Source organism: Lepisma saccharinum, chromosome 29 (genome assembly GCF_977018435.1).
Source record: "Lepisma saccharinum chromosome 29, izLepSacc3.1, whole genome shotgun sequence".
Lineage (NCBI taxonomy): Eukaryota > Metazoa > Arthropoda > Insecta > Zygentoma > Lepismatidae > Lepisma > Lepisma saccharinum.
The window spans coordinates 46,103,236-46,127,624 of record NC_139257.1 but is presented as its reverse complement, the minus strand read 5'-3'; the positions used below and the strand labels follow the sequence as shown (position 1 = coordinate 46,127,624).

The 24,389-nt window shown below is 37.2% G+C and overlaps 2 protein-coding genes across 7 annotated transcripts in view; both read right to left on the bottom strand.

Moving 5' to 3' along the window:
- The window catches only part of LOC145981205 (ABC transporter G family member 20-like), a 70,083-nt gene that overhangs the window by 31,936 nt on the left and 13,758 nt on the right, over positions 1-24,389 (bottom strand). For 5 of the 6 annotated variants that reach the window (XM_083114332.1, XM_083114330.1, XM_083114333.1 and 2 more), the window contains exons 4-9: positions 14,011-14,165; positions 11,542-11,649; positions 9,003-9,093; positions 5,838-6,077; positions 2,213-2,304; positions 821-1,013 (exon numbers count right to left, since the gene is read on the bottom strand). In XM_083114332.1, coding sequence (XP_082970458.1) covers positions 821-1,013; positions 2,213-2,304; positions 5,838-6,077; positions 9,003-9,093; positions 11,542-11,649; positions 14,011-14,165 — 879 coding nt within the window. The remainder of the gene's footprint in view (positions 1-820; positions 1,014-2,212; positions 2,305-5,837; positions 6,078-9,002; positions 9,094-11,541; positions 11,650-14,010; positions 14,166-24,389) is intronic. The other variant, XM_083114335.1, reaches the window with a different exon arrangement.
- LOC145981152 (uncharacterized) lies at positions 18,030-20,605 on the bottom strand. The gene is made up of 2 exons (XM_083114279.1): positions 19,680-20,605; positions 18,030-18,926 (listed from the first exon to the last, which is right to left on the bottom strand). The coding sequence occupies exons 1-2, from the start codon at positions 20,586-20,588 to the stop codon at positions 18,030-18,032; spliced, it is 1,806 nt and encodes a 601-aa protein (XP_082970405.1). The 5' UTR covers positions 20,589-20,605.

Below are 24,389 nucleotides of genomic sequence, written 5' to 3'. Positions count from 1 at the left end.
CTCTTACTTTATCATTCCCTCATCTAACCTTGTAAAACTCTTGTTATACAACACACAACTAAAAAATAAAGAAACTCTGGATTAGTCTTTAGTACAAATTTTGACTGTTCAAGAACATTTCTCGGTGTAATAGAATGTCCACAAGCGCTGATTGATTTGTAGTAGGGTTTGCCTGATAAAAATGCTGATACTCTGATTTCCAACAATACCAATACAATATGACAGTAGAAAACTTCTTACGTCATGTGCCAGCAACATATTTGTTAAACATACTAAAATAACACACAAACAGCAGATGAAAAACACTTAGGAGATCTTCCAAGCTTTCAACTCCTTAACAGAGTCATCTTCAGGGCTCCGTCTTCCCTCAAGATGACTCCATGAAGGAGTCGAAAGCTCGGAAGATCTCCTAAGTGTTTTTCATCATGATGTTTGTGTGTTATTTTAGTGTTTTTAACAAACCAATACAATACTTAAGTACTGTAGCAGCTAAAAGCTGTTCAGAACAAAATGGTTTCACTTCAACTATACTACATCAATTTACAAGTGGTTTGCTTTAAAATATTCATTAGTTCACATATGTAGGAAATTTTGCTTTTTGCAGAACATTTAAACTCTGTAAAAAGAGTTGTGCAGCATTTTGCAGTCTGAAAAAGTTTCAGCCAGCACCAATTTGAACCAATACTTTTAGGAATCGGCAGGTACACCACTATCGGTATCAACTTAACCACACTTGTTAACATAAGCAAAATTGGTACTCTTAATGCAGATTAGGTATTTATTCCCAAATTATTTAGAAAAAGAAAAATAACACACTTACAGTTCTTTCATGCCTCGCCTTAAATTTCTCAATGTACCAACAACTGTAATACGATGTTTCATTAACCTTACATTGTTCTTCACTAGCATCATTATTTACAACATCAATATCAATGTATTTCGGATCAGCGCCAATGGCAATACAGAAGAGAATAACTTGAAGAGCAGGAAGTCCAAGCGAAAATAGGATAAATCTACAACAGAAAGAAAGAGTGATATTGTTCCAAGATAATGCAACAAACCTAAAACTACTTTATTCAAAGCACAGCACTAAGAACAAATACCAGGTGGCCAGAATTAAAGTTACTCAACTCGGAGCCCTCTGTAGCCTGTTTGAGGCATCGTAGAACTCTGAAATTTGGTGAATCCACTATGCAGACCATGGGGAACAGGATGGCGACAAAATAAAAGTTCAATTTTCTGCCACCAGGTTGAAATGTGGCAGTGTACTTCCATGATGGGTTGTAATAATGACGTAAACTGCTCCAATTGATTATGGATTTGCCTTTACCTTGCAATAAACGAGAGATTATTTTCTCGCAACTTCCAGCCACTAACAAATGTCTTTCTAATTAATAACTCAGCTAAATCACTTAACGTGATTATTTGTACAACCCATCATGGAACTACAGTGTCACATTTCAACCTGGTGGCAGGAAATCGAACTATTTTTTTTATCGCCATCCTCTTCCCCACGGTCTGCATAGTGGATTCACCCAATTTCAGATTTCTACGATGCCTCAAACAGGCTACAGAGGGCTCTGAGTTGGGTAACTTTAATTCTGGCTACCCGGTATATGTGTATAATGGAAAGCCACTTAAAGTCTGCCATACAACAAATATCAACACAAATCAAAGATCTTACTTTCAGTTACCTAAACATGAAGGACCATATTACATTCTCACTTATCACCATATGTAACATTCAATGTAATATAATACTAAAAATTAGAGATGGGACAGATTAATCGCTACTCTATCGGTATTAGCCGAAAAAGCCATATCGGTATATCAGTTTACAGGTAAAATTACCAATCATTTTACCAACCCGATATATCGATAAATATCTTATAATTTAGTGGAAAATTCTCCCATTTTGTTATATTTTTTATGGATAATCTCCATGCGAAGAAATTTCTAAATATGCAACTCCTTTTGCACTGCAGTCACCTGGAAACAAACATTTATTAAGGAGGCCAATTAACTATTCAGGTTCTTCAAGGACAATTTGAAAGTTTATATCGCATCAGCAGAATATCGGTTATCGGTATCTGTAAATTTTAAATCGGTACTTTATCAGTATCAGTCAAAATTTTATTTCGACCCACCCCTACTGAAACTATAGTGAAACATTATATAAAGCAGAAAATTATCATTAAGTTGATAAGCTTACCCAATATTGCGAAAATGTATCAAAGCATGTTTCACAACTAAAGCATACACATGGTTTCTTCTAAATTTGTAATAGTCCCACCACTTCCTCCTCTGGAGAAAGAAAAAGGAAAAAAATTAGATTTACCTTACATGCTTTACTGAAATATGAATCCTTACACATTTATATGGTTCATTTTAAGCTATATGTATTTGTTGGTATTTTATAGTAAGTGTGCAAAATGAAATTGTGTACAAATGACTTTGATGGTGTTGAGCAAATCTTGGAATTATAATAGTACTTGTACATTTTAGTATGTAATAGTAATAAATGTTAGATTTTAAATATTATGCTGAAAACTTGACATGGTTTTATTTTAAAACATTTTAATATTCATTGATGCAATTAATTTATTAAAATACAGTGGAAACTCAATTTTAAATTTTCCCACATTACACATTTTGCACATTCATTGTTCCGATTCAACAAATTATTAGTAATAGTTCTCTGATTTTACATTTTCTTCCAATTTTTTGGTAAGGCATTGGAAGAACATACAATCAAGGTACTACTGTAAGAAAACAGTACACTACAGCGACACAGTTAATCTAATGTCTTTTGGAAGAGGGGACATCTGTAATAGTTTTCTGAGGAACTTTTGATGAAGAACTGTCCCCCTTCAGAAATGGACTGCACCACTATAAACAAACAGAAGAGAAAAGATCTCGAGTTGGGGCTGGATGAGTTAGTCGGTGGTAGCGAAGCATCCTGCATTAATGAGAGGAAACGAGTTAACTTTTGTAAGAATTAAAGCTATTTATGTAATTAAGACTTCCCTCCTGCAATCATCGAAAGGTTCTTGCTCAGAATTGAAACAAAAAGTACTCGTAACGTGGGTTTGATGTTCCAAAAATCATGAGGAAGAATGCACAACCAGTTGGAAGATTAAATGACAGTCCCAAGTGGATCAATCGAGAGTAAAGAAGAGGTGAGAAATCGTGATGTAGTGGAGAGATGATTTCAGTGAACTGTTGAGAGCTTTTGTGGTCGATATAAGCGTTGTGACGAATCTAAACAAACGAGTGGTAAAAATTCAGGACTGATTTACACAGGAAAAAGCTGAAGGAATACACATTAGCTAGCAATGTTTTGTATCTAATTTTAATGAAAAATAATCCTTTTATTATGTGAAAATATTTATAGAGCCCGAAGAAATGTCTTGTTACTTTATAAAGACAAATGAAGGTCGTGTTGTTTCTCTTTGTATTTTTATATTTCTAATTTACCTGTAAAATGTACAAAAGCTGGAATACAAGTTATATAGTTTTTCTTGTATGTACGCATTGCTTGCATTGTAGAATTATTTTCCTGTAGTTTACGGTTATTACAAGCATAAGAAAACAGTTTTTCATTGTGACATTTCAGGAGAAAACACGCTCCCTTCATCACATTTATTTTCATTTTGACTAAGGATAGAATTATAACAATGGTTAACGATAAAAAATAATGTGATCAAACTTTTTTTTATCTGAAATAAAAATAAAACAGACTGCTTCTTTTCACAGTTAAATTGCTATATTACAACAATGTAACATTGACAACTTCCATTATATAAGGGATTCTTTTGGTTTAAAAAATTGTTAACCATTGTTATAACTGTATCTTTAGTCAAAATGAAAATAAATGTCTGATGAAGGGAGCGTGTGTTCTCCTGAAACGTCACAACGAAAAACTGTTTATTTATGCTTGTAATAACCGTAAACTACAGGAAAATAATTCTACAAGTTATATGTTCCAAAGTATAAAATAGAGTAAATGCTTTACAACAATACCAATTTCATATGGATGTGATTTGTGAAGCAATAAAGATTTGTCGATGAGATTGCATCAACACTATAAATATGCACTATCCTAAAGAAATCGAACTCTATTTGTGGAATTATACCACCTAAGTAATGTAATATGCTCTATATTCTATTGCTCATAAGAGTACCTACTGTGATAATGCTGTAAATTTGTAACAACCATTTTAGTAGAATCTGAACTAGGATATGCACTTCTACTAGGAATCTAATCCAGGATCTCTTGACCGTGATGACTGCAATGCCAACATTTCAGGGTGGCCTCTCTAGGACCATGATAAAATTCAACTATAATTCCAGGTTTTCAAGGTGAACTTTTCAAAAATTCAAGGGTACGAGCAGATAGATGTTTTCTCAATTTCACCCTTACGTATTACCGCCTGTCATCACATGCACACATACCATACAAACATAAATATATTAACAATATAAAAGGTCTGTCCCATTCCAAAGTACTCCATGTCCCATAATTATAGTCCGGTATGCCAAAATGGTAGTACAGGAATGACAGACGAAGAGGCAGATGGAAAGCACAATTTGTACTGATCCTTGAGTAATAAAGTTGTATGACTCATTCCCTTGTTTTATGTTCTTCTTCTGTATACACCAATGTCACAGTTTGAATATCTGGCAATTATTATGAGACAACAAACAAAGGTGTACCGGACAATAATTACGGGACAGAGGGAGTATCAAAAAATTCTAATTCAATTCAACTGAACTGTATGTATTTAATTTAAGGTGTGGAGTTGACATTTGCCATTTCACATACTCAGACTCGAAATACATCTACAAACACAAGTCACAAATGTTACGGGATCAACTAATCTACGAACAATTGTTAATAGTAACAGGTGGCGCAAAAGTCATCATCCTATTAGAACTGACCTTCATTTTGACATCTTGTTGTTTATATCAGTAGTCTTTGCCAATAGAAGATACTCACGAAATTTATTGTGTGCGAAAATGAATAAGTATACAGCACATACAGCCCATGAAACATTAACTCTTTTCCGTGACACTTTTCCGGGCAGAGTAAATCCATTTTTGGTGATTTGCCATGGCCAGCCAGGTCCCCCGATTTGCCCTCTCCAGATTTTTTCCTTTGGGGATATTTGAAGTCATTGGTTTATGTGCACAGACGTTACAGCAACTAAAGGACAATATTCAGCATGAAATTGAAAAAATTTCTCCGCAGATTCTTTCCAACACCACCAACGCAATAAAAAAGAGCCCAAATTTGCATCAATTCGAATGGTGGTCATTCATTGGATGCTATCTTCAAAAATTGAGGACATAAAACTTACAAGTAAAAATAAAAGTTTAACACAAAAAAACCTACTTTGTTTAATTTAAAACCCAAGCTATATGCTTAGAAAATCAGGTGATGACTTTTGCGCCACCTTGTATAAGAATTTCAAATTTAACTAATCAACTTCAAGATGTCTTATCTTGCATTAATCTTCTGTCCGCCAGACAGATTGTTCTGCAAAGGACAGTAAGAAAGTAAACGGATTGAGACAATTCTGTTATATTTTCCATGCAGCTTTCTTTTCCTTCCTCGAATAAAATAAAGCTAAACTGTGAAAAACTTGCCTCAGAGCATTTATAAATATGTATAAATTCAATGGGATTTGAATTACGAAGAAAAATTAATGCAGAATTCACACATAATTCCAGAAATTCCCAGCGAGTAGCCACCCTGGTTTTGCTTTGAATTTGCTCTTTCTCAGCTGGTTGCTTTTAATGAAGTATCGCTATAAATACAAATGCGTATATGTTACCTTTATGTCGAGGTAACCTTCTCCTTGAATGTCTTGCAGACTTATCTTAGAATCAGTGGAAAACCTTCTCAGAAGGGTTGCATCTTCTTTCTTTTTCTGAATAAATTCATCTTTATCTAGATCTCCTTCTTGAGTGGCGAGAACAAGGAAGACATCTTCTAGAGTAGATACATTAAAGCGTGAAATCAGAACTTCTGGGGAATCCTCTACCATCATGGTGCCACTTCGGAGAAATCCAACCTTCAGAAAATAAAGGGCAAATCAAATTTGGTAACAGATTCTCGCCTTTTTTGTGTAATTCCAGGGAAAAAAGAAGGCGGCTATGAGTAGTGTGTGTACTTCTGTCTCATTTAATTGCTTAACTGTTTTCTAGCATGAAAGATTGACATATTATGCAAAAGGTTCAATGAGGTTCGTTTTTCCAAAATTTTAATATTCTTCAAAATTGTACTATTCTTTTTCTTTAGTAACTCTTGTTGTGGGCAGTGACTTGAAATTTATTATATCATTTCAACAAATATTACACTAAATATGATGGTGAAATGGCCTTCTGAGAGTCAGTGCAAACCAAGGAGATTTTCAATAGGTAGAGGCACATATTTTTGGTAAATAAAAAAGCAAAATTTCGGTACAAAAACGGAGTCTATTTCAGGTTCAAAAGCGGTAAATAAAATAAAATTTCGATGTTATAGCGGTGAATAATCACATCAAAAGTGCTATATAAAATGACATTTTGGTTTTAAAATTGTGAATATAATCCAAAATTTGATTTAAAAACTGCAGTTATTACACAAAATAAACTTACCCCTTCTAATAGCACATTTATGTAGTTACCAGAGTATCAAGTTCATTCCTGTGTAAAGCGGTCCATTTTTGCTTCTCAAATATTTACAGCACAATTTATCAATTTTCCGTGAATTGCATAACTCACAGGATACTTCAGACTTCAGAAAGTGTAGCGTTGGTATATAAACTGTAAATTTCGTGTTTAAGAGTATTTTGCAGTTCATTTCGTGACAAAACAGGGTGGGAAAATGCACCTCACACCTTTCAGAAACATGAAAAATGAACATTACAGCAAGTTATTTCATATTTCGTGTTTTCATCAAAAATGAAATTTGCATGGCTCTATCAATAGGTAACATTTAATCAGACCATTAACAGTTCACTGCAACAGGGTGATCCCAATGGCCGTAAATCCTTCAAGGTGGCATATTTACCCCTGTCCCAGCACCACGTGGTGCATTCAACATGTCATTTCTCAAAAGATTGAGATGATATTGTAGTTGCGTCTGTTATGTTCATACTCAAATTTCAATGCAATATGAGTATTGAAAGTTTGTCATAAGCAAATTTTAAAGTGCAGGCTCTTTAAATGTACAGAAATGTTTATAAAAATTCATAGAATGTGAACTGTTAATCGTAGAAAGTTGAAGTTTGTTTTCTTTTGAATGGAATGTCCAGTGCTTTCACATGAGGTACCTTCCATCTTGATACACAGAAGAAGATAAATGGGTAATTTGCTCAGGAAATCCCCTTTTTTGAAAGCCCCTGCAGCCCCACACTGATCCAAACTGAACAGAAAAATGCCAGAATGTAGCTCTACTATAACAACAATCCTCCTAAGTATAGTTGAAAATTAGTCGGTGGGTTCGATTCTCAGGATGGTTGATGTAAGGTTGGAAAATTCCCGGCATTGTCCCACACCTAAAGTGGCTCTGGGGCACACCCAGCCTCAAATCAATGGGTACTTGGGGGTAAATCTGAGGGGTAAAGGCAGCTGCAGCATGGTGCTGATACATCAACTCCAAAATGGCAGAGATCGAGAATGTTTGGCCCCACATTCCTTAAATGTGTCTTTATGGCACAGCCCTATATGCACGGGGAACTTTACCTTACCTTTAACGTCATAAGAAAATTATTATGTATGTGTTTTATGCAAAAGTGAACAAAAAGTACAATTGCTACCACCCATAACTAGGCTTTGCTTCTACCAGTGGCTATATAACTGAGTTACCTTGGACTTTTTTAAAATATATTTATACATACAAAAAATTCCCCAAAGATGTATTTTTACAAATTTCTTCTGCCCCTGTTTGACCCTTATTTATTGCACTAGCGTCGTTGCTTTGTAATCAAGGGGTCCTGGGTTCGATACCTGGTGGAGGCACAAGTGGTTCGGTTCCCACTTTAAACTGAAGGTCTAGTCCCGATTAGCCTTAGTGTGCATAAAGTGAACTTAAAACATTCGTGACAGTAGGCCATGTACATCTATTCATAGTAGCTACAAATAAAACAATATTTACCTAGCTTATTGCTAGACTAAGGTACTTATTGGAACCTATCTTTTTGTGAGGAACTACTGAACTATTATCGACACAAATGTACCTAAGAGTATTGTATTTTAGATTTTTTGTTCACATCATTTATTTTCAGGAGCCACAGAGAACTTTTAAATAGGATTCTTTTTGCACATTTGAATGTTATTTTTTCTAATTCTGTTCTTTGGGAAAAGGATATCACAATTTTCCTTCCCACAAGAGCACAATACTTGAGAAAAGAAACAAAACCAACCACAAAGTTAAATCTCATCAACTTGGTTAGGAAACTTCATATGAAGCTAGTGGATGACTCCACTCTTGAAACTCAATGTGCATCCAATGACTGCTTGTCTCCAATTGTCATAATTTGAACAAGTGTTCTTAGGTTACCAGCCAGGTTAAATCACCGCTAGCCAAATGTGCCAGTTACTGGAACTGACGAGTAAAAGAAGCCATAGCCATTTCCTGAGAAAGCGCAAATCTCAACAGCAATGTGGGACTCCAGCTCAGTCATGCCTGGAATCCACTTCTCCATAAAAGCATGACACCAGCAAATAAGAACACAAAGATTCAGAATGAACCGACAAGACAGTGTCCAAGCTCCGCCTCAACATAGTCGTATATTTAACTTTACACTAGTGTCAAATTCTTCATTCCTTGATGATGAGAACACCTGGAAACACTTGTTCGAATCACGTTGTTGCCAGGAAAGCTGCAATTCATAATTGTCATGATGTTGGGTTGACACCATAAATTTTTTAGTTGCTACTGGAGACTGAAACATACATCTGCATCATATTATGTATTACATAATCAAATACGAAAGGGACAGAAAAGCACATACCCTGTGAGCTTGTCTTGTTTCCTCTGCATAGTGGGTGGTCAACACGATTGTACAATTTCCTTTGGACATGCTTAGGAGATGTTCCCAGATCCTATGAAAGCCAAGTATGCAAAATTTACATATAGAATGTCATAATTTCAGAATTTACCATATAATTGTGACTTATTACAAAGCAACCAGCAAAATTTCAAAACAATGTTGTTCTTCTCTAGACCGCAAAGTTACCGAGAAACAGGAGGCTAGGACATAAAAATGGTAGTGTTGAAGCAGCACATGGTTAGAACAAACTCTTTTACTCCGTGGTTCATATGATTTTGAATCAATTGAGGAATACCAGGGTTTTATAAATATTTAATTATAGTTCAGAAACATAATAACCGTCATGAGGCACAACTAAATGTTGAATGTCCTCATTTACATTTACATATTACCGATTTTGGAATATTTGTAAGTTTCAGAATTTTGCACAGATGGGTCATTGGCGAGATCATGCTGGTAGCCTGCAGTAAAAATATATCTCAGAGTCAAATCGACATATGACTCTGAATTTCTTTTTTCTAAAGTTCATAGATATATGTATATTCCATTTAAAAAGTTGTCACCAAGATTCATTTATATTGAGACTCGAAAAATTATTATTGTATATAATGTTTATTTTCTTGAGTCAACGTCTCACAGTACTAAATTTACATCATCACAAAAGGCAGAGCAGTTATCATGCCATTTTCTTTTTTCAAATTGAAGCTTAAATTATGTTCTGAAAGACTATGAAAAAGTTAGTAATTTTCAGTTTCTTTTAAAAAATCTTCTTTAAAACAAGTTTTATGTACATGTGTATAGGTTATTTTATGCAAAAAAAAAAAACAAAGCATTTCAACCTGACAATTTATAAGATTTTCATGAAATTTGGTAGGACGGTAAAGGACATGAAGTAACTTGCATATTAATATGTAAAATTTTAGCCCTCAGTGATACACAATATTCATACAGCATGGTTGTCAATATTATAAAAAAAATGTAAAATTTATGCTTACAAGGTCAAGTAAAACAATTCAAAACTTTGCTTCTAATTATGGTATAATTTTGATCTTGTTTTGAAGCTAAGGGAGTATAGTTTTCATAAAAAATATCTATATATGAAAATATTGAAATTTTCATTTCAAGGTCACATAATGTGACATTTGACCTTGAATTCCCTAAAAAAAATTATGTTCAATTTTGGAGGGAATAAATACAATTATACAGTTAAATGGAGTCTCTGTTTGGGGTTAAGTTTCATTTGGGAATGGCTTTGGAAACAGGAATAAAACAGAATCTGACAGTATATGCCTCACCTTATGAAACACATTATATCCCAGTCAATGAAAGGGGAGAGGGGGGGTTCAATTACATTACATTATGCAAATGTAAAGGATATGAATTCGAGACCTGATCAAACAAGGGAAACAATTCAATGAAAGATTTAAACAAATATTTTGTAAATATCTTTTTTCTTCTTTTAAATAATAAAACAATTTAATGTCATATAAATTTCAATTTACTTCAATTACTTCTTTGTTTTACATACATGAAGTTTTGTAGAAATTTTCAGCGAAAAATGCAGGCTTGACCAGGACTCGAACCCGGGTCTCTTGGCATTTTTTGCTGAAAATTTCTACGTAATACATCTCCTGTGTGTGCCTAAACTTCAATGAAGTTTTGCGTTTCTACGTTGCAAATTAGATTTTTTTTTCACTAACGGTACAGTGTATGGAATGGAGATGGTAGTGTATCACTTCTTTGTTTCTTCCTGGGCAGCAGTAGTTCCATTTTCTCCTGTCTGGTGGTGCTGGTGTGTGTTTCTTGGCTTGTGTCATCTGCTGGCAGTTGTTTCTGTCATCTGGTGGCATTGCAGGGTGGTGATTGAGGGGTTAGGTTGTCAGTTGCGTGGTGTTGCTAGGTTCATCTTATTTGGGTAGGTAGAAGGGGGTTGAAAGGAGGCACTGCATTTGTTCTTCTTGTGTTCTAGGAATTTTTGAAGAACGGGATGGCAGGTTGGGTGTGCCTAGGTTCAGTCCTGGTTCCTGTTGGATGATGGCAAGTGTTTCCTTGATGATAGAGCCGGCTGGGTGAAGTATGGATGTGGAGGTGTTGTGAAAGGCTTGATCTTGGTGTGTCTTCTTGGCATCCTTTTCATGTTGCTCAATTCGTTCTTGAACAGTATGGATGGTTTTGCCAGTGTGGCATAGGCACGCGACCTTGTAGACACTAGGGGATGCAAGTTTGTGTAGGTAGTATATCTTGAAGTTGAGTAGGGCACTTCCAATTTTGGATATAGGTTTGTGTGCCAGTCTGATGTTAAAGCATTTGAGGACATTGGATACCTTTCCATACTACCGCACCACGTCAAGCAAATTATCCCTCAAAAAAGGCCCTCAAACCCTTTAATATTAGACTCGCACACAAACCTGTATCCTAAATCAGAAGAGTCCTACCAAAAACTAACAAAATTACAAGAATTCAATTTAGCATTATTTGTAACTGAGATTATATTTATTACCTTTCCCTAAGTAGAGGATCAACCCCTACAGTTGGTTCGTCGAGGAGAACTAGCTTAGGCTCCTGCAGTATGGAGATAGCAAATGAGACTCTTCGCCCTTGTCCTCCGCTAGGGAAAAAAAGTTAAAATAAATATTCATATTTTATTTTAAAAAGTTGTGCAAGTCTCTCAACTCATATAGGGATGGAACAGATTTATTGGTGCAAGCATGTACAAGATAATAATCGTATACTAATGGAGAGAGTCCCTCAGGATATTGAGGAAGTAAAGTTTGTCAGACAACCAAATGTTTCAAAGCTCACTCTCATATTCAAAGACAGAAATCGTATTTTAGTGTGGAGAGCTTGAAAGCGTACTAAGAACTCACCTGATCAATATTCTGGGAGAATCTCTTTATCGTTCGCTATCAAGAAAGTTTCAGAATGTTAACTAGTGTAAACAATGTTACTGATCCTACTTTTCTATAGTTTGTTCTCACACAATACTGCAATTCCATTATGGTTCTTACGAATTTGAAGGTGAAAGTAAAATTCTACAGTAGCACTTTCTTTTCTAGGCAAAGTTTGTCTTAAGTACATCTTTAGCTCAGATAGGCTCTAACTAAATTGAACCTAGTTTTAAATGGGATACAAGTGAATGTTTAATGCCTCTATGGGGAATCAAATCCAAAGCTTCTCAATTACAACGCAACTATTATTTCTTTCTTTTACATTCGGCCATTCCACTGTTCTCCCCATCTGGCCACGTCACATCACCCCTCCCTCCATAGCCACCTCTTCTTGCTTTTGAAGCACATTAATTTAGGAAAAAGTTTCATTTCAGACCAAGTGAGATGAGGCTGGCCAGTTTTTCATGACCAACCCTGCATATAACAATATACGAGGGGCGATCAGGTTGCTCTGACCCTAACATAGAAAGAGCGGCAATAGGGTTTCAATATTTTTTTATTTTCCAACATACTCCCCTGCAACTCCAATGCACTTTTCCCATCGGTGCTCCAACGCCTGGATACCTTGCAAAAAAAATTCTTCCGACTGGTCCTCCAACCATGAGACCACAGCCCTTACCACCTCAGAATCATCAGAAAATTTTTGCCCACGAATGTCATTCTTCAAACATTTGAACAAATGGAAATCACTGGGGGCCAAATCTGGGGAATAGGGAGGGTGGGGCAACAATTCGAACGATGCATCTGTAATAGCAGCCCTCGCAATGTGTGAGGTGTGGACAGGTGCATTGTCCTGGTGAAGGAGCACACCACGTGTCAACATCCCACGCCTCTTTTTCTTGATGGAATCACGTAATTTCTTGATTAGGTCACTGTAGTATGTGCCAGTGATGGTTTGGCCTCTTTGTAGATAGTCCACAAGAAGGACACCCTTGCAGTCCCAGAAAATTGAGGCCATCACCTTCTTGGCTGCCGTTTGGACCTTGAACATCTTCGTTGGTGGAGAATGTGGGTGTTTCCACTCCATGCTTTGTGATTTTCTTTCTGGGTCGAACTGATGGACCCATGTTTCATCCATAGTTACAAATCGGGCAAGGAAATAGTCTATATCAGCACGAAACTTGTCAAGAAGTTCTTGAGTGATGAGCATTCGGGTGCCCTTCTGATCTGGGGTGAGGTTTCGAGGCACCCATCTTGCAGATTTTTTTTCATTTGCAATTCCTGGGTAATTATGTTTTGCACAGTGCCATATGACAGGCCACACATCTCAGCAACATGACGGATAGTGGCTCGACGATCCTTCAGCACGATATCGTGGACTTTGTTAATGTTTTCTGTTGTCATGACAGTTTTTGACGTTCCACCTGCATGTTCATCCTCACACGACTCTCTCCCACAATCAAACTCACGACACCATCTCTTCACCATACTGTATGAAGGAGCAGTATCCCCTAGTGTATCCACCAAGTCCTCATGAATTTTGGATACCGTCCACTTCTTCTTCACAAAATATTTGATCACCGCTCTCACCTCAGATTTCTCCATTCTGCGACATTGACACAACTTCATTCAGTTAAACCCCTGTAAAAAGAAAACTGTACGCCACTCAGACTTGCAATTCGGAATGAAAGCATATAAAGGATCACTAAACAATAACAAAATAAAAAATCAATCATGATGTCATTCCTTCTATGTTAGGGTCGGAGCAACCTGATCGCCCCTCGTATGTCAATTACACCTGAATGTGTGTAAAAAATCAGATATTTATTTTTCTGATGTGTCCAGAAGATTTCAAATGGCTTGTGGAAAAAGCAGTTAGGTTACTTATTTACCCCCGTCACACACACACACATACATATACTTAAGAGTAGAATGGGCTGAGAAACACAAATAAAGCAAAACCTAGATGGGAACACTCACAAATAACTATAAAAAATATAAAATTTGTCTAATGTTCCTTGCATCTGGTAAGTACTCCCAGTGTTACTTAGTAATCGTTTTCACTCATAAAACATACGTACCTGAGGGTCCTCACATAACGTGAAGCAGGAGGAAGATCAAGGAGCTTGATTAAGAAATCAATTCTTTCATTGACGTAAGATATCTTCAAGCCAAGTGCACGGCCAAAAAACTGCAAGGTTTCTCTAATCGAGAACAAACCGAAAAGAGCCAATTCCTACTAGAAAAGATGTTAACAAGAGATGTTAGTGATGATAAAGCATTGTACAATTTTTCAAGTTGGTGAACTATGTGTTCAATGCATGAGTATACAGATGTTTCATTAGTAATTTTACCACATTTTCTTTTATTAGCATTACTGTAGTGCATCATTCAAGGCTAGTAGCATTACAAAAGAGAACCATTACCACAATAGGTTTAGGATGTTCCAAAGAGGTCAACAGCAGAGAAAAGAAAAAAGATGAGTGAATGAACTTTGCCCAAACAAGCTACAGTGGTCGAGGCATCCCAGGAACAGCTGCAGGAAATAGGATCTCGTCTGTTGCCAAACTGGATGGAACATCAATGTAACTGGAATCGCTAGCTATGAAACTAAATAATCTCGTACAATTACAATTTAAATGAGCACGTACCGTGTTACAAGAGGTGTTGGAAATGATGTCCTCCTGCATCTATATATTTACAGCATATTTATAGCAAATTTTCACTAACACGTATCAGTTCCTCTTCGGAAATTGCTCCAATTACTCTCCTGATATTTTCTTTCAATTCTTCTAATGTATGGCTTCAAGTTTAAAAGCTTGGTAGCTCGCCAAGCAGACGTCATGAAAATGTCTGTTTCTTGTGCAAGATGCAGGAGGGATTTTTGATCGTACTTCGTCATCTAGTTTCTCCTCATTAAGCACATGCTGTTTTACCCTTGGCTTCTTATCAAGAACAGACCTTGATTACCAAAATTTGTTCACAAGTATCCGAACACTGTCCCTGCGTGAAACAGGAACATCTGGAAATTCTGCTGAAAAACGTATTCTAACTTCCTTACAAGAATTCACAATTATGTAAGAGTCGTCACTGGCGGTTTTAGGATTCGTGAACAAGGTGTATGATAAGCAAAACAGCCCCCCCCCCCCCCCGAACTTATACAGAATGAAAATCGATTACACAGTCTTTTATATATTACAATACCTTTACCAATTGATGTTACTAATGTACAATTTACTGCAAAAGCAAACCTATTCTTGCGTAAGTTCGTAACCTCTTTTGTTCACATTGAATTTCAATGAATTTAAAATTTCCTGCTTTTCTGTTGATGCATTGATAATTTTGTACAATAAAATTTTCTCATGAATTTCTCTTCTAGTAGAATGTATTACACTAAATTTTTTCTAGCAATTTTATATGTAACTTGGCATCTGTATGACTTCACGGACGAAAGGTTGGTTAGCTCAAGTTTCATTTTGTTGTTGTTAGCCATACCTAATATTATACGTAGTTTTACCAAGAAATATCCAATTCTTGCAGCAATATTTTATTGTGATTTCAAAAGAAAAGCCAGGAGAGAAGCACTGAATCTGTCAAGAATTCCTTTCTCCTTCTACTTGCTGCACAAAACAAATCTGTACAAGGAAAAACTATTTATGGTAAGTAGTTGGAGTTAATGTATTTTTCAAAAGAATTCCACTCTTGAGGGAAGAGAGATGTTGGTATTTTGTTACCAAATTTAAATTCTGAATTCAAAAATTTCCTATTTGGAGACCCCTGTGCTGTGTCACCCACAACATGGATACCCATCCCCCCAAGGCCGAGGATGCATCCCCCACCAAATCTTTCACCAAAAGAATTGTTCATCATAACCCCCCCCCACACACACACACAAATATAGTTTGGATAAACATGCATTAATTGATTTTTGTTTGAATGTCGATAATTTCATTTTATTATTTTCCTGTAGTTTATGGTTATTACATGCATAAGAAAACAGTTTTTCGTTGTGACGTGCAATGCGTACATACAACTATTATTTCATTTCATTATTTAAAAAAATAAGTCTTCAAAATACGTAAGTTTTAGACAACAAAAGCTGACAGTATGTTAAAATTATCCACTAATCGTAGCACAGGAAAACATACAAGCGAAACAAATTGTGCCTGAAATCATCCAACACTAAAATTGACGTCCGCATGTCGGAAACAAAGAAAACACCAGACATTGTTTACTGGCCCGAGATGCCAACAATTGAAAGGCACATGAAATTCGAATCCTTTCATTGCAGTTGAAATTAAAAGACTAAAAAGGAAAAAGCACGGCTCACTTTCATGTCTGCTAACATAAAACGTGCAACCTGCTTATGCTCACTGCCATTGTTAGTGTACTGAATCAACCTTATTCTTAACAATTTGTCTGCTTGACTAACCTTGTATTAATGTAAACAGCATGCCCCCCCCCCCTCTTTTCAAACCGATTCTAAAGGCATGAGAGGTGGTGTTTCATTTCAACCCAATTGCCGCGATCACCCACAGGTAGGAAGAAAATATAATAACCATAACTAAAAATCAATAGCAAGTCAATCAAACGAAATGATTCCCCAATTTTTGTATGAAGATATATAGAAGTGGTAGCTAAACTATAAAATTTTGTCCCCGCCAAAAATTCCCATGATGCAGGGGCATCATGAATCCCCCCTGTGGGCACCCCTGACACAATAAACATAAGTAAAAAAAGGTAAAGTGTTCCCCTGTGCATAGCACCACGCCATGAAGGCGTATAGGGGGTGTGGGGGTAACGCCCCACACTTTCTTGATCCGGTCGTGAGTGGGGGTGATGTGATCAGCATCACGCCCCTGACCGCCTTTACCCCCCAGGGTTTCCCCCAGGTACCCATGTTATTCGACGCTGGGTAGGCGCCGGGGCCGCTTCCACCGTTAGAAAAGTTCCCGGATTTGAAACATAAGTGAATAACAATATTCTAAAATGCATTGTTCTTAGGTTGTGTGAAGTTCCGTTAATAATAGTACAATAGTTCACACTGCAAAAAAAATATATATATGTATATTAATTGGATTACACAACACTAAAAAAAAGCATGATAGGTTCTAATTAAGTACCTTAGCCTAGCAGTTAATATTGTTTCACTGTAGGTACCTGGTACATATACCGTATTTGTCAGTGTATAAAATGCACCCCCATTATTGCACACATTTTTAAGGAAAAAGCTTTATTACTGAATTTATAATTAATTTACAGTTTTCCAAATACAGTAATATGTAGATCGATTTTCAACAAATAAGTTACCTAATCTAACTAGGAAAGAAAACATTTTAATCTCCTCCATCATGCAATGCAAGAGAGCAAGGAAGAAATCGTCTGAGCCAGTCAGAACAGAGAAAATTTTGATATGAAGATAATCAAAAACTGAGTATCGGCATATGAGATGATTTTTAAGGGGGGAAAAGTGCATCTTATACGCCGGCAAAAATGGTATATGTCCTGCTGTTACAAACCATTTCTCTCATCATGTGCGTAAAGAGACAGACAAAAGTTTTAAAAAATGTATTTTTCAGGAAATTTTAGGCTTTTAAAATATTTTTTAAATTAGTTTCTCAAAGAGTGGTCTCTTGTGGCATGTAAATTCAAGAAACTAGGCTCTATAGCCCTTGCTAGAACCAATAGACTACTTATGAATAGTAAGCAACTATTTTTTTCTTCTTAATACAAGCATATTTTATTTTCTGCGTGATAAATTATGGGACAATTTCAACTACACTTAGAACTCTTTCATCAAAAGACCATGTTTTAAAAATCGTACCAGCTAAAAACATAGGAACCAGTACTTGACAAACTTCATAGTATATGACACATTAATATCTGTTGGATCGAGAAATAAAAGACTCGCTGCTAATATCCTTTTGACTATATTCTCAAGAACATGTACAGAACACAGTAAAAAACATGGCAATCTTCATACTTTTTCTGCGCGGGATGACAGTAATATATCACAGCATAGAACAAGCAAAATACTGCACAGGCTATTGCCCGGAAAAACAGAGTAAACAATATTGCCAGGTGCCAACTCACATAATATCTAACATCCTCCCACCTGAGTTGGCATATCAAACAATAATAGTTTCTTAGGTAATTTTATCTCTCTCCCACTACGTGTGGTACAAGGTTTGGTTTCAGTGGGAGGGAGAACGTCTTTCTGATTTTTCTTTTTGGTTTGTGGTTTAGGTAATGAACTCTTCATTGCTTCACCCTCCACTGCAGTCACCTCCAATGGATACAGTCTCTGTACAGGACGAAGTAATTCACCATGGCAAGTTTTCAGACGTACCAATCTTGTCACTTGATCCTTACCTGGAAGAATCTCAGTTACACAACCCAATGGCCAATTATATCTTTTCATATTGTCAAAACCAATCAACACAATATCTCCTACCCTGACAGACCCACATGATCTGTTTATGGCCTTTTGCGTTAACTGTCCAAGATACTCATTCCTGAAACGATGCCTGATATCTTGTCTCAACTTCTGACAGTAACGGAGACGATTGTTGAGCATTGAAGAATCCACATGGTCACAATCAGGTACACCCGTCTCCCTGATTTCTTGTAAGAACATAGCAGGTGTTAGAGGAACTAATTCTGTCTCACTTTCATACATGTAGGTAAGTGGGCGTGAATTAATTATGGCTTCACAGTCACAGAGGATTGTTGTCATTTCTTCGTAGTACAAAACTGATTTTCCGAGTGTTCTTTTCAACAGACCCTTCAGGACACGAACCAATCTCTCCCAAAAACCACCCCACCAGGCTGCACTGGGTGGAATGAACTTCCACTGGATTCGCTGAGCTGTGGAATATTCTTCAACTTTCTTCCAATCGAGTGTCATAAATGCATTCTCAGTTCCTCTGAAATTGGTACCATTATCACTGTAGATTACAGAGGGTCTGCCTCTCCTCGACACGAATCGTCTAAAAGCCTGGATAAAAATCCCAGTTGATAGAGAAGTAACTAACTCTAAGTGAATGGCTCTATATACTGCACATGTAAAAAGGCATATCCATGCCTTTTTGCCATCTTTAAGATAAACAGGTCCTGCAAAGTCCACACCTGTTACTTCAAATACATTAGCATCTCTAACTCGATCAGCTGGCAATGGTGCTGGAAGAGCTTGGATTGGTTTGGCTGTGTGTCTCCTGCAAGTAACACATTTCGAGAGCACTGAACGTACAGTTCTTCTACCACGAAGGATCCAGAAGTTCTCTCTTAAAATACTTAGTAATATGTTTACACCTGTATGACATGCTTTCTTGTGCCAATACATTATCAGCAATTTAACGACTGGATGTTGTGCTGGAAGAACTATGGGAAGCCTGAAATTTTCAGTATCTTCTCTGGCAATAATTTTGGTTTTCAAACGAATAATCTTGTCCTTGCCCTCATATGTGCACAAAGAGGAAAGGGATTTGTCATCCTTTGCTCGGAATGCTTCTTGTTGTATTAGTCTTAATACTGCATTTTCTGCTTCCTGAAGTTCGCGAACACCAAGATTTCCAGATTTATGATTCTTCGAATTTCTACTATTATACAAAAATCTTTTGATCTATCCAATGAGTCTAATCACTTGGTTATAGTTAGAGAAATATCTGTAATACCATCTAGACTCAGCATCTTGAGCTTTCATACTAAGCATCGTTGATGAAGGTAGCACGTTCCTTCTTTCTCTGTCAACTTCCTCCTTGTTGATAAGAAACTCCATCGGTGGCCACTCACACGGATCCCCTTTCAACCAATGAGGTCCCTCCCACCATAAGGATCTCAACAACTGCCTTGCATCACAACCTCTTGAAGGAAAATCAGCTGGATTCATTTCACTGGGTACATATTTCCATGCACTGGGATCAGACAGTTTTCTAATTTCTTTAACTCGGTTCCCAACAAATACTCCCCAAACTCCTTCTCGTCGAATCCAAGTCAGCACCGTAGAAGAATCAGTCCAAAAGATAATGGAGTTATCTTTTAAATTCAAATGTTCGCGAATCCTGGTTGCTAGCCTTGCTCCCACCATCGCGGCAAGCAATTCTAGCCGAGGAATTGTACTATTCTTTGGAGCCACTCGTGCCTTTGCCTCAATCAATTGTACGCTAACACCTCTCCTTGTGTCAACCCTCATGAAAACTGCTGATGCATATGCCACTTTGCTAGCATCACAGAACACGTGAATGCTCATAGAGTTAAGTTCATTGGATTCATAATCCCAGCTCATGAAACTTCTGGGTATCCTTACCTCTTTCAACATCGGCAATTCTCGTACCCAGTTTAAAAACTGTGTTCTTATTTCTTCACTAACTTGCTCATCCCATCCGAGCCCCTCTGCCCAAGTCTGCTGAAGTAACAATTTTGGTAGAAGAGTCACGGGACAAGTAAAACCTATAGGATCAAATATACGGTGTGCTACAGATAATATCACACGTTTCGAAACTGTCTTGGGCTCAACATCTTCAATGTCCAAATTAACTGTAAATGTATCAGCTTGAGGATTCCAACTGAGTCCTAACACTGAAGTAGGGCTAATGTCCTCATCAACCATTTGAGGGACTGAATACTCCCACCCTCTAAGGTCAAAACCTGCTTCAGCCATAACTGCACGTGATTCTCTTATAAATTTATGGAGATTTTCGTGATTGTCTACACTGGTGGCACAATTGTCCACATAAAAGGAACCTCGTAATTTTAAAATAGTATCTTCTGTATAAGTTAAGTCTTCCTTCCCGAAATGACAACTCTGCAATGCTTGATCCAAATGATGTTCAATAACAGCACCCAACAGAAATGGACTGCTCGTAACACCAAACACTACACGAGTATGTCTGAATTCTTGAACTGTTCCAGTATTAATATCGTGCCACCAGAGAAATCTCAGGTAGTCTCTATCTTCAGGGTGTACAGCAATTTGTAAAAAAGCTCGTTTAATATCTGCTATAACTCCAATTTTTCCTTTCCGAAAATGTAGTAAAATATCAGCAATAAGAGCAATCAAGTTGGGTCCAGGTTCTAAACATTGGTTCAAAGACGGGTGTCCTTTTACTTTAGCAGAAGCATCAAACACTGGTCTAATTTTTGTCGTGTTACTGCTCTCTTTCACTACATGTCGATGGGGTAAGTAATGGCCAAAATTCTCTGTTTCATCCTCTGGAACCACCTCAATGACTCCCTCGGACAACCATTCTTGTAGCACTTCATCGTAACTCTGCAACAGATGTTCTTGTTTCAACTTCTGTGTAGTTGACCAAAGTCGTTTCTCTGCTAGTTCTTTATTGGTGGGGAGAGGCGAACAATCTTCCTTCCATGGTAACTGTACTTCATATCTTCCTTCAGCATTGAATGTCAGTGTCTGCAAAAATTGTTCTTTGACAGCCTGTGTGTGTTCTTCCGCAGACTTCTTGGCAATGGGATCCTTGATTCCTATGGTATCCAGTTCCCACAGATCAGCTACGGCTTCACCAACATATAAATTCGATACCAACAAAGCTGTATCTGATTTTCTGTTTTCACCTGGAACTTTACCCATAAGTGTCCATCCCAGCTGAGTTTCCACAGCCACTAAACCACACTTTAATTTCACAACATGGCCAGTCAGTAATTTACCACAAACATCCGCACCAATAAGAATTTCAACTGGACCTTTCATCTTACCAGTATCTGTTAACCTTATTTGACTTTTGTTTAGCTCATTTAACCAAACACCTGGTGTTACATAAGGAATCTCACCACATATTGTATCTTGATCAAGAACATCAAATGTGCATGAATATTCTCTCTCAATGCTACATACCTTAACATTATAAACATTATGATTACAAGGACTAGACATGGTACCACCAAATAGCGAATGTATCAAACTTTGTTTGCCAATGGAGTTATAACCCATATCTGTTACAAGAGATTTGCATATATACGATTTTTGTGAACCTGTGTCAATAAGAACTCTCACATTCCTGCTCCTATTGTAGTTACCTTTCAAATCTACTACCAATGTCTGCATGAATACATGCGGATTTTCAAGTTGGTTTATCAGTGTATTGTTTACCTCAGCATTTGATTCTTTGCCTTCAGAATAATGGTCAGAATCATTATCTTTGTCTGAAATATTAGGACACATCAATACAACATGCTTTTTCTTGCAAACAATACATTTCAAATTGGCCTTGCACTTCTTCGAAAAATGACCAAATTTTAAACATGCAAAACAATACTTTTTATCTTTTAGAACCTTCTGTCTTTCAGAGAGAGACATTTTCTGGGCTTTAAAGCAATCATATGAACTGTGCTTACCACCACAGAACACACAACTTTTCTCCCTACCACCACTGACACTCAACAAATCTGTCGCACTGGGGATAATAGGCTGACGCGGTGGAGAACACCTTTTCTTCCGAACTTTCACTGCTGCACCATCCAATTCAAACCCAGCTGCTGCAAGGTTGATTCGTTCTTCTCCTTCCACTTCAGATCGCAGGAATGACATCAAGGACTGCATTCTTCCGGTCGGTGTTGTCTCATTATTTTCCTCAGCAGCAGACAATGTTCTTCTCTGCCACACACGCATCAAATCCTCTGGGAGACTGGACTCCACCAATGGAAACAGCATTGCTGCATATTTGTCGCTGGTAACACCCATCGATTCTAATGCTCTAAGTTGGGACTCCAGTGTGTCATACAAAGTGCTCAAACAAATTTTTTCTTGACGGTTCAACACCTTTTGTAACACCAATTTTAGCAGTTCACGCACGTACACTTCCACGAGCATATCATCGCGACCAAAACGTGATTTCATGGACTGCACAACTTTCGGGTAATTTTCTCTTGTTGGTGGAAAACTGTTCACAAGCTGGCGTGCACGAGAACCTTCAATTGTTGCTTGTATCAAATACTGAAACTTGTCCTCTGCAGGAATTGTATCATCTTCATCGATCTTCTTGAATTGTCCCCAAAAATGTAACCACTCTTTCAAGTCCCCTCCAAACTTCTTCAGTTCGATTTTAGGTAACTTGAATCTTCGATTCTTTACTTCCGAAAACGACTCACCTTGACAGCAGTTTCCTTCCGACAACTTCAAAAAGTTCGACACTTCAATACGTCGCTTGTTGAACAAACACTGATAATCATCCGACACTGACTGTTCTTTTCCTAACTCATTTTCACTAGCACCCGATTCCAACATCAAATCAAAAACAGTTATGTCAGCCGCATGCAGATCACTTGCCTTATTTTCAAGCAACTGGATATTTGCTTGAATAACATTCCTGTCCGGAGTTTGCATCGCTAACTCATTTGCAATCTTCTCCGAAACACGTGTAAAAGCTGACCTAGCCACTGCACGGCTTTTCTTGAGACGATCAATGTCCGTTGACATTTTTCCGATATTTGCACTTACTTCTTCTCCGGTCCAACACAGAAAGAAAGACAGGTCCTGTCACGGTCGCCAATAAATGTTGGATCGAGAAATAAAAGACTCGCTGCTAATATCCTTTTGACTATATTCTCAAGAACATGTACAGAACACAGTAAAAAACATGGCAATCTTCATACTTTTTCTGCGCGGGATGACAGTAATATATCACAGCATAGAACAAGCAAAATACTGCACAGGCTATTGCCCGGAAAAACAGAGTAAACAATATTGCCAGGTGCCAACTCACATAATATCTAACAATATCCATAGGTGTATAAATTATGGTAACAAAGAAAAGAAAAAACAAAACTCAAATATCGTCTGTAGTTTTGGAAAAATGATGTATTAAATGTTATATTCTGCCAAATGGTGTTGGCCTATATATGGAAAGGCTACATCTTGAGGCAGTGGTTGGTGGTTGGCCCATAATTCCTAAAGAAAAAAGAACGTCAAAGGTAGGAAAAGATTGGCTGACTACCAAAAAAAAAAACCTTTCGAAAATCCTGGGCACACAACAGTCTTGAGCATTACTAATGGTTTCCCATATATGGAGTGGCAAAAGTCTAAAGGTCAAAGCCTTTAAGTAAAGTGATGAATAGGGACATTGAATTTTCGCGATGCGCGAAATGTGAAAAAAAGATTCAATTTTGAACATTCTGGACGTAACTACACCCCCAATGATGAAATATGCATGAGTTTTATTTGCGAAGTAATGCGAAATGTGTGCTTTTACACAAAATGAACGCTTTTTTGCAAAATAACCATGAAATATCATCAAATTAAGTAGTAAACATGCAAAAACCGGCAATCGAGGTTGTGTGTGCAAACTGTCAATTTGTAACGAAACGTTTGCCTAAAGTTTCCTACCACTTGCAGCTGAAGAACATTTTATCTTCGATCACATCAGGAAGATGCTGCAAATTGGGATTTCCCATGCACATGATCTCAGTTCGAAAACTTCGCTCCCTGTCAACCTGCATTCCTTTC